Source organism: Pieris brassicae, chromosome 1, assembly GCF_905147105.1.
Source record: "Pieris brassicae chromosome 1, ilPieBrab1.1, whole genome shotgun sequence".
Classification (NCBI taxonomy): domain Eukaryota; kingdom Metazoa; phylum Arthropoda; class Insecta; order Lepidoptera; family Pieridae; genus Pieris; species Pieris brassicae.
This window is the reverse complement of record NC_059665.1, coordinates 687,292-698,716: the sequence shown is the minus strand read 5'-3', so window position 1 is coordinate 698,716 and position 11,425 is coordinate 687,292. Positions and strand designations below refer to the sequence as shown.

General features: G+C 34.4%; 1 protein-coding gene across 3 annotated transcripts; it reads right to left on the bottom strand.

Annotated features, from left to right (window-relative positions):
* Positions 1-426: 426 nt before the first annotated feature.
* LOC123712836 (protein draper-like) lies at positions 427-10,524 on the bottom strand. Of its 3 annotated transcripts, none has more exons than XM_045666140.1 (7): positions 10,425-10,524; positions 9,310-9,433; positions 8,634-8,707; positions 6,878-8,169; positions 6,217-6,685; positions 5,797-5,927; positions 427-776 (listed from the first exon to the last, which is right to left on the bottom strand). In XM_045666140.1, the coding sequence occupies exons 1-7, from the start codon at positions 10,493-10,495 to the stop codon at positions 664-666; spliced, it is 2,274 nt and encodes a 757-aa protein (XP_045522096.1). In that variant the 5' UTR covers positions 10,496-10,524; the 3' UTR covers positions 427-663. The 3 variants fall into 3 exon arrangements, with proteins under 3 accessions (XP_045522096.1, XP_045522107.1, XP_045522086.1); XM_045666151.1 differs by having other exon boundaries at positions 428-776; positions 6,217-7,440; positions 7,633-8,169; XM_045666130.1 differs by having other exon boundaries at positions 428-776; positions 6,217-8,169.
* Positions 10,525-11,425: the final 901 nt, after the last annotated feature.

The window sequence follows — 11,425 nt, the reverse complement described above, 5'->3', positions numbered from 1 at the left end:
AGGCTTGAATTCGTGTATGCGGTGATGTTAGTTATTTCGACTATGTATATGATAGCAGGAGGCATGGTGAAATCTTTGTTTTTAATTTATTTTATTATTATTGATTAACTATTCATTACTTAAGATGTCATTTTGAACAGGGTGTAATGGTAGCCGCACCTTACAAACATTGTGTAAAACAAAATTAAAAAGAGTGGCGGAGAGTTTATTGACAGTTCTTCTCTTCCGATCTACGCCCTTGATTTGAGAACTGGCAGTCAATGTAAAATTGAAAGGATTTCATATGTATTTCTTTTTTGCCGTTCATAAGTGTATATTGTGTTACCAATATGAATAAATAATTTTGACTTTGAAAACAAACAAGAAATAAAACAATAAAATATATTTATAAATATACTTAAGTATTGTAATAATTTAAATTAAAATAAATAATTTAAATTAAATAACTTTACTTTAAATGATATTATAGCGACATCTAGTATCGATGGTCTATACTATTCTTCAGTCTGTTTGCCACATTCATTTAGTTTTCAATCATGTCGTATAGATGGCCGTACTTTAACACACGAATAAAATTAATGTAAATGCTTAATAAAACATTCAATACCATTCCTTATAAGTACTAATTATCACTGAAAATATTTCTTCCCATCTTTTATAATCCTACATATGAACGGATTCTTTTCTGTTCTTAATATCAGAGTATGATATAATCGAAGACAAGCTACCAGACATAGCTTGAGGTATTGTCAAATCCTTGCATTGAGGGTAGGGATCTGAAAAATTAATAACATCAGTTATTATAAATCCGTTTATTAGTATAAACCTAAAAAATATATAATATTACAAACGTTATCTAATATATATAATATTATTACTTCCTGTTGACACTTGCTGTTTATACTTGGTAACCGATATGAATATTGTTAGTTTGAGTTAAAAAATATAATAATAATAATCTAAAAACCAGAATGTATTCCAAAACATATATTCCGGTTTAAGAACGGTAAAAGACTTGGTTAGGTTCTACACTACTGGAGGCTTGTACATTCGAAATTTAAAATTAGGAAAATATCGGTTTGAAGCCCATAAAGGCTTTTTTTTAATTTAGCTGCGGAGGGGATGCATAATAATTGAGATTACTCGTGGGAAGGTTAATAAAATTTAGTAGTCCACGAGTACTAATTAAACCATCCACCACCACCATAGTCTTCGGAGCGGTAGAGTATGAGGTTTTTAGTTGTTTAGTTGTTAGTTAGCATAGCGTTGAACTTAAAAAAATCAATCCTACTTTATCAGACATAAAAAATACTAACCACAACATTGAAAACTCAATTGCATTTCTCATGGCGCAAAATGATGAGTATAAGAAAAAAATTAGAACAACAGTCACAGCAAGATCGGTTAAATATAGCAACACTAGAGGATAAAATAGAAGAAATGCATAAGGGCATGAGAAAGGCTAATTTAGAAATTAAAAATGTCCCAAAAAAGGTGATGAAACAAAGGAAGACTTACTCGAAATGGTTAAGTGTCTGACTTCAAACATTGGCTGCTCACTTCCCAAAACTGAGATTAAAGATATTTACATGCAACGCTCCAAGAAGGAAGGTATTAAAAACACGACTATCTTGGTTGAGACTACTTCAACGTTGCTTAAGAACGACATCATAAAAATGGGTAAAGCTTTCAATATAAAACACAAGTCTAAATTGTGCGCTAAACACTTAGGATTCCATACCAATGAAGATACTCCGATTTACATATCTGAAAATTTAACGCCAAAAGCATCTAGACTCCTTTATCGTGGAAAAGAGTTGGTGAGATCAAAGGCATATAAATATTGCTGGACTTCGTATGGTAAAGTATATCTAAGGAAAGATGATTATACATCAATACTTTTACTCAAGACTGAAGCTCAAATACAGCAAATAATGCAATCCTACTGACTATTGCAGGTTTTATTAGTTTTTAAATGTACTTGTCACCTTATCTTTTGCAACTGTTATCACAACAAAATATCTTATGTAAAAACACTAAAACATTATACACCATTGTACACTCTCCTTTATACTCATCATAAAAATGCACCTCTTGTATTGTCTGTCTCTTTTACTCGGGACAAAATTCTGCAACCGTAATTTATATTCTCTCTCTCTCTTACACGTATCTCGCAAAATACAATAATACTCAATACTACCCTCAAATACTGCATGTCATAACACCTATTGCTAAAATACCAATACCCTTCAATTATTCGATTTACATTGATTACGGCCATAGAAAAGGATACATTTCTGCTTTCTCTTTCCTTTACACGTTTCACGCAAAATGCAAATATCCTCGTTACTACCCTCAAATACGGCATGACATGGAATTTATTACTGAATTATCAATACCTACCTATTCGATTTACATTGATTGTGATCATATAAAAGAAATCATTTCTTTTTTCAAAATTTATTATGGATAATACACTCACAACAATTCATGATTTAGATGAAACTGAAATAGCTATATCCACTTCGTGTGAAGTAAAAAATCTAAAGCAATTTATAAACCCTAAAAAAAGTGATTTAACTATTATAACCCAAAATATAAGAAACATTTATAGGAATTTCGACAATCTACAAGTAACCTTAAGCAGTTTGGAAATTGAGGTAGATGTCATTATATTAACTGAATGCAGATTGAATAATACAAAGCTTATTCCTCAACTTAGCCAATATTCTTCATATTATACTAAGAATCAGCTTAATCAGAATGATGGCGTAGTGGCTTATATCAGGAATAATCTTAAACCGACGTACGTGAAATAATCTTAGAAAATGCATCTTGTATACAAATCGAGGTACTTAATCATTTAATCTTAGGAATTTATCGTTCTCCTTCTATTCCGAACTCAGAATCATTTCTTGAATCACTTCGTCTACACTTGGATCATGTAAAGAACAAGAAAAATATAGTCATCACCGGTGATATAAATATAAATTTAATTTACAATGTCGACAACAGTTACCTAAATAACAGACTAAACTCTTCTATCTTAGTATGCTATCAATATATGGCTTAATGCCGGGACATCTCTTCCCAACTAGAAATAATAACTGTCTTGACCATGTTATGATAAAACAACAAAATAAAAAATTTCAGGCAAAAGTAGCTGTATTGAATACATCAATTACAGATCATCTCATGGTTTTTTTAAACTTACAGAAATTAAAAATGCATAACGCAGTAGAGGTTAAAAAAACTTAAAACCTATACAGATTTTGATAAAGCGGTAATAACATTATCTCATAAAAATCTGAATAATCTCTTACTTTGCGAGGATCCAAATGAAGTCGTTGATAAATTTATAAATAAGATTAAAAAATCCTTAGAAGAAAATACAATAATCACGAAGGTATCTAAAAACCTTCAGATATTAAAGCCGTGGATAACTGCCGGTATCTTGCGGTGTATAAGAAGCAGAAATAAAATGCAAAAGCGTTTAAAAATAATGAATATGACGAAGTTCTATCAATTACTTATAAAAGGTATAGAAGTTTTTGTAATAACTTAATAAAAAAACTAAAACGAAAATATGAAAGAACACAATTAAATAATTCAGTTAACGACACAAAACAGTTGTGAAAAGATATTAACAAGATTACATATATGAGTCAAACAAAAGATAATAATGACGAACTATTAAATCTTAAGGCTACGCCTACAGAGTCTGTAAATGAAGTTAATAATTATTGCACAAATCTTGGCCCTCTACTGGCTCAGGAAATTCAACAAAGCTCGTCACACTCCTCCACATCAGCACTAGCCCCTATATCCAGCTTGCATTCGTTTGTTCTATTTAGTACCATCTAGAAGTTGATCACATAATCAAATACCTAAAATCAGATAGCGCACCGGGGTGGGATAATATTCCCACACGATTTCTAAAACTCGCTAGAGGTCTTTTAGTACCTTGTTTATGTCATCTGGTCAACCTATGTTTTCAAAAAGGGATATTTCCGACTAAACTTAAGCAAGCTATTATTGTACCGGTGCTTAAATCAGGCGATAAAGACAAAGTAAATAACTACAGGCCAATTTCCATTCTTCCAGCCATCTCTAAGGTCTTAGAAAAACTACTAAATATTAGATTACTAAACTACCTTAATAAATTATTCTATCAAGCGCACAATATGGATTCAGGCAAGGAAAATCAACTGAAGATGCCATATCTCAATTAACGTCTCTAATAGTATCAAACCTAGATAAGGGAAAGAAATGCCTTGGTGCATTTCTAGATTTAAGAAAGGCCTTCGATACAGTCTGTATCTCCTCACTTTTACATAAAATGGAGCATATAGGCATTAGAGATACACCCTTAAAGCTATTTTGTGATTACCTTTCAAGGCGAACACAGAGAGTGAAAGTAGGAGATTACGTAAGTGATGAATTGGAAATCACCTATGGGGTTCCGCAAGGAAGCATATTAGGTCCAACACTATTTTTAATATATATTAATGCATTAAGCAATCTAAAACTTGATCACGGGCAAATATTTTCCTATGCGGATGATACGGCTGTACTTTTCACAGGGCTTAACTGGGCAGAGGTAAAAATATCAGCGGAAGTTGGACTGACAACTATTGCTAGGTGGCTTGTTTTTAACCTTTTGTCTCTCAATAAAGAGAAAACTAACTATGTATGTTTCAGAATTTCTGATCGAACTCAACCACCTAATGATTTTAAAATTAAAATACATCACTGCGATATGCAAAGAGACAGTAACTGTCCGTGTTTTCCAATAGCAAAAGTTAGCTCTATCAAATATTTGGGCATAGGCATAGACGAGCGACTATCATGGTATCCCCATATAGAGTCCATGACTGGTAGATTAAGGAAACTAACATATATTTTTAAAATTTTGCGACACATTACATCGGATATAATACTTAAAAGAATTTACATAGCACTTGTTCAGTCCGTACTGACATATTGCATAAATAAAACATTTTTTTTTGGAATTGGAACGGGGACATAGGGCTCTATTAAACGTCATGCTGTTCCGGCCATACAGATTCCCATCGGAAGAGCTTTATCATCTCAGCCAATTACTTTCCGTTAGGAAGCTGTATGTCCTGAGTCTAATTTTAAAATCACACAGAGCGCTACCATTTGATAGTAGGCTGTTCTTAAAAAGAAATAGGGATGTTGTCGTCGGACAGACCGTTAGGACTGACTTTGCGAGACGCAATATGCAAGCAGACTACATATATAATAATTTAAATAGGCTGCTTAACATCTACCCGCTTACCGTCTACAATCTAAAAATACGACTAAAGGACTGGCTCATGAACATACCCTACGCAGAGTTGGAGCTTCTTCTGAGGCCTAGTATGTAGTACAGACTTTATTCATTCACTCACTGACTCACTCACTCACTCACTCACACACTCACTTATGCACTCCAGTGTGTTGATAACAGTTAAAAATCAAGAACAAAAAAAGAAAAAAAAGTTAATAGAAGATGTAACTAAATTATATATAAATTAAATATTTTAAGGAATGTATAACTAAGTTTGTTATGAAAGAGCTGGAAACCCTGACACAGGTATATTTTTTACTTAAAAGGGTTCCCAAATCTTACACATTGTATTGAAATTGAACTTAAAATGAATAAACATATTTTATTATTTATTATTATTATAAGCCCAGCGAAGCTAAACTGAGTTATAAGTTCGGCTTAAGCATATATGATTAAAGCCGACGTCATCGTCTTTGATAATACGTATAACACTATAAACTTACCATGTATTTTATAGGTACCACCTTTAAAATAGTGCTGCATCTTTTTCCTGCTTGCGATAAGTATCATACACACAGAAAGTGCTGCTACTATAATAAGACCCAGGAAAAGAAAATAGACCCAGTATGGATATCTGAAAAATAATAGTAATTTAAGATCTTAAAATATATTCTAATATGTCTGAATTAACTAATAATTATTAGAATGAATCGCCTTCGTTCCACGTTGACCCGTTACAAAAACCCAGTAGGACCAGGTATAAAAGATTGTAGCTTTTATACCTGGTCCTCAGATATGTGTATATGTTTTATGATGTTGTCAATCTAATAGGCAAATAGGTGATCAACCTCCTGTGCACATGCCGTCGACTTTTAAAGGCCAGTCGGTTTCCCCACGGTGTTTTTCTTCATCCCTTTACTTACCCTGCATGCTCGTCTTTTGTTTGTTTTGATAGTTCTTCATTATCTGTGGTCGAAATATCGTCAGTCGAAATATCATCATAATAGGTTATAGAATGATCTATACTCGTTGTTGTATTCAAGTAGTTTGTACTTTTTGTATAACTTTCCGTAGTATTACTGTCTTCTACTGTCGTTTTCCCTTCCGTATGATATATTTTAATACAATCCACACTGGTACAACATGGATAATCACACACACATTCAGGTTCCACGCATGTGTTATTACATAAGTCACAGTCAGGGACACAAATTTCACCATCTAATGCCCGAATGTCTTGTTTATATCCTGAATAACAATCACACACATTTGGTTGCACACAAAAGCCTTGCCCACACGGTGTGTTACATAACGCAGTACAGCTTGAGTTTTTTTTGACCCAACCATCATCACATTCACAAATATTTGGAGCCACGCATCTTCCATTATCACATTCTGCACAATGAGGAGTACAAAAACCATTTTCGGCTTTCTCATACCCAGTGTCGCACAGGCACTCATCTGGACCAATGCAAGCACCATTTCGACAAGGGATTGAACAAATTGGTTGACAAACACCAAAAACATTGGACCAACCTTCATCGCATTCACACGTATTTGGAGCAATACATTTGCCATTATCACATTCTGCACAATGAGGAGTACAAGAACCATTTTCGGCTTTCTCATACCCAGTGTCGCACAGGCACTCATCTGGACCAATGCAAGCACCATTTCGACAAGGGATTGAACAAATTGGTTGACAAACACCAAAAACATTGGACCAACCTTCATCGCATTCACATGTATTTGGAGCAATACATTTGCCATTATCACATTCTGCACAATGAGGAGTACAAGAACCATTTTCGGCTTTCTCATACCCAGTGTCGCACAGGCACTCATCTGGACCAATGCAAGCACCATTTCGACAAGGGATTGAACAAATTGGTTGACAAACACCAAAAACATTGGACCAACCTTCATCGCATTCACATGTATTTGGAGCAATACATTTGCCATTATCACATTCTGCACAATGAGGAGTACAAGAACCATTTTCGGCTTTCTCATACCCAGTGTCGCACAGGCACTCATCTGGACCAATGCAAGCACCATTTCGACAAGGGATTGAACAAATTGGTTGACAAACACCAAAAACATTGGACCAACCTTCATCGCATTCACACGTATTTGGAGCAATACATTTGCCATTATCACATTCTGCACAATGAGGAGTACAAGAACCATTTTCGGCTTTCTCATACCCAGTGTCGCACAGGCACTCATCTGGACCAATGCAGGCACCATTTCGACAAGGGATTGAACAAATTGGTTGACAAACACCAAAAACATTGGACCAACCTTCGTCGCATTCACACGTATTTGGAGCAATACATTTGCCATGCTCGCACGTGCCGTGGCAGTGCGGTATACAAGTTCTATTTTCTATTTTATATCCTTCATTACATGTACATTCGTTTGGTGCAGTACAAATACCATAACCACAATCACTAACACAATGTGGTACACATCCATCTTCAGACTTTTTGAATCCAGCGACGCATTCGCAAACTTCTGGGCTAACACATGTTCCGTGTGTACATCCCTCAGAACAGTATGGTGCACAAGTGTTATCCTCTGACTTTCGATAGCCAATATTACATTCACAGGTCTCTGGTGCAATGCAAGTCCCATTTATACAGGGCTCATTGCAGATTGGTTGACATGTATAGTTTTGAAAAACGTATCCAAAGTCACATTTGCATGTTTCGGGGGCACTACAATGCCCTCGTCCACAATCATTTTTACAGGATGGCAGGCATTCATAGGTGCTGCGGGGTTTAAAGAAGTAACCATCGTTGCACTTGCATTCTCCTGGTTTATCACAATAGCCATTTTTACAAGCTGGTATACAAATAGGATTGCATTGAATGCTGTAAAACAAATTTAGTTTTTATTTAATTTTTTTTCTTTAAATTATATTCAATTAATAATGTTGAAACACAAAGAAATACATATAAGTAAAACCTCCATATTTGTAATTATTGAAAGTGGTATGACACATATAGTTTTCTTTGTTTATAATTAATAAATTTCGTGCAATGTAATTCAAAACTAGATACTCAACCTAGGATGGGTTCTCAGTTCGTTCACGCTACAAAATATAGTATTTAAAATTTTGTAAGTCATGCCGAACATACCCAGGTCGGAATACACCAAATAGATCCTGATAATGATTTTAAATATGAGATAGTCACGCTATAAATGAAAGTTATTTAACTTATGTAATTATTACACTTTACATAACGCTCTCTCTAACGGTAAAATTCAGAGTTGAGATATAGGTCGAACTTTGACACTTGTATGTCAAAATGAAAACGATTGATCAAACACTTACTTATCTTCTAGTTCGTCATCATCCGTTTGAATATAACCATCGCAACACGTCTTCTTATTTTCAACAACAACTTTCTGGAAACATTTAAAACGATTATTTTCAATTATGATAATTTATTGAGTCATGCTATGCTAATAGCGAAACAACATGGAATGTTATCTAATTTCCTGAAGTTTGAATATTTTATTCATATAAGGAAAAAATAATAATCTACTCTAGGCTAATTAAGCTTATTGCTACCTAAACTGATCAAAAATTAAAGTCAAACGATGACGATGTACAATTCATTGCTTTGTAAAGAGACAAAAACATTTTTAAATGAAAATTCAAATCAAAATCATTTATTCATAGGTGACAATGTACACTTATGAACGTCAAAAACAGAAATGTTAATGAAATGCTTCAATTATACATTTACTGCCAGTTTTCAAATCAAGGGCGTAGAACGGAAGAGAAGAACTGGCAATTAAATCTCCGCCACTCTTTTTAATTGCCAAATTTTTATTTTACATAACGTTTGTAAGGAGCTGCAACCATTACACCAAGTTCCACATGACATCTTCGGTAATTAATGATAATAAAATAAACAATTTTACTAATTTATTTTGATAAAGTCAATTCTCCTCCTCCTCTCCTCCTCAAAACTCCTCAATTTTTACTAAGTTTAGAGTCTAACCTGGACCCACTTGCTGTCTACATAGGTAGCTATCCTCGACCTCGTACAGCTACCATACCAGCATTGGGCGTGATAATTTTCCCTGTATGACTTAACATAAGTTTGTGGAACCCAACGACTGCTCCTGTGAAATAATACAATTTTGTTAAAATTACATTAAGCGTTTTATAATACAAATAATAACATATAATCGTTTATGTTAATCACCGTCTCTTTAAGTGGTACAAGGTTTGTGCATACGGCAGTAGATTATCCTACAGTGTAATTGCGAGTTCTGAACATGTTATTCTTGCGTTATATTGTTTTTTAGGTTGTGTTTTCTATATTATAGTTAATTAATAATATTTTATTGTTTATAGCATTGTCGTGTTCATAATTATTTTCTGCCACATTGGGGGATCACCGAAAATTAGCGACTGCCTTATATTCTGCTATCCATGATATGAAATCTAAAAATGTCATGAATTATAGTTTATAAGTTTACATAATTACATCAACAAAACGGTGAAAATTCATGTATTGGGGACGGCACAAATTATAATAATTGTAAAATTATGTATTGCTAGTAAGTGTTTGTAATGTCTGGTCCTAAAACCTTTTAGGTCTGGGCCTCAGTAATATGATAATTACATCTAATAATCATTTGCTTGCTTTACCGATTTTTATGATTTTTTTAATATTCGGTAGGTAAGATTAGGTCGTAAACAATTTTTATATCCCTAAGTAATAAGGGTAGCTCGCACAAATTTTCAATTCATTAATTTACCCTTGCTACCCTTGCAATTCCAAATATTCGATAGCCATACTTTAATAATCTTGAAATCTTAGCATTCGATAACTATTCGCTATTTCGTTATAAATACGGTGTACGGTACAATGGTACACATCCTGGGTCTTAAAATGGTCAAATAAAGTGTAATTATCAGACATAGGTTCTATTGGACAGTAGGCAAAGTGCAGGCGAGTTACTTAGAATTAAATGCATGTAAATAAAGCTTTATAGGGTCTGGATCTCTTTTCTCCTAGAGGCCCTTAAGTGAAATCGGTTCGGAAACATAGAACCTCAAAACGATTAACAGTTTAAAAGTCATATAATTAAAACGACATATACTTACATAACTCTCTTGGTGCAGACTTGGCATTCTATTGCTGTAAGTAAGCCTAAAATAAACAAAATGCGATACATTTTAACACTCAACTATTCGCGAAAAACATGATAACTGATGAGCCATAATTGCTTCGTGATGACGAATTCATGTAGGGTAACAATGGTGTTTATATGTTTAATTAGATTTTTCCAGTTTCTTGCACTTTTTCGAATAATTTCGTTTCTTAGATAAAAGTTATTAACAAATCTTAAATTATACTAACAACGTGTGGTTTTATAACTAACAAATTGTGTGCCAAGGCAACCATTGTAAGATAAATAATTCGGTTAAGCGCATGAAGTGCGGAACTTTAGACAAAAATTTAATTAAAACAACATATAAGTGCAGTATTGGCCAAGTGGTATTTCCAGGTTATGCACCAATGAACTTTCTAAAGTAAAATGTCTGGCTTGCTTTAGAAGTAACGCAACGACGGCGTGTAATAGGCACAGGAGACCGATCACCGACCGACGCAGACCGATGCTTTTTTTGACAAATGATCATAAAACACATTCAGATATCTCAGGCCTAAACCGTGTGACGAGGGCGCCTTCTGGCTGACTACTGTGAGAGGGAGAAACTGGAGTTCATCATCGCGGCGGACTCCAATGCGCACAGACAGCACCTTGTGCAGAGGCTATTTCAACGCAGAGGAATCAGTCACCCACGTAGTCCTGGAATGCGAGGCTGTGCAGAACGGGCAGAAATCCTCGGAGCCGTGAGGTCGCTCCGTTAATCCTGTGAAGTGCCCAGGAGACTTTTGTGCTTCTAGAAGGAGCTAGGCTGGCTAAATTAGGCAGAACTTTACCCATAACGGACCAATTATGAGTCTAAGTGCGGAAACTCAGTCCACCAACCTATACCTATACCTCAGGCCCGGATCTAAAAAGGCCGTAGCGCAGTTATGTTCAGGCAGACCGAAAAGACATTAAAAAAAGAATTTAATTTATATGTCTTTACAATTTGAA

Coding starts and splice junctions, on each gene's coding strand:
- LOC123712836 (XM_045666130.1), bottom strand. CDS start 10,495: ATGTATCGCATTTTGTTTATTTTAGGCTTACTTACAGCAATAGAATGC. Junction 9,434..10,424: donor GTCTGCACCAAGAGAGTTAT/GTAAGTATATGT, acceptor ATTATTTCACAG/GAGCAGTCGTTGGGTTCCAC. Junction 8,170..8,633: donor GATGACGAACTAGAAGATAA/GTAAGTGTTTGA, acceptor TTTGTTTTACAG/CATTCAATGCAATCCTATTT.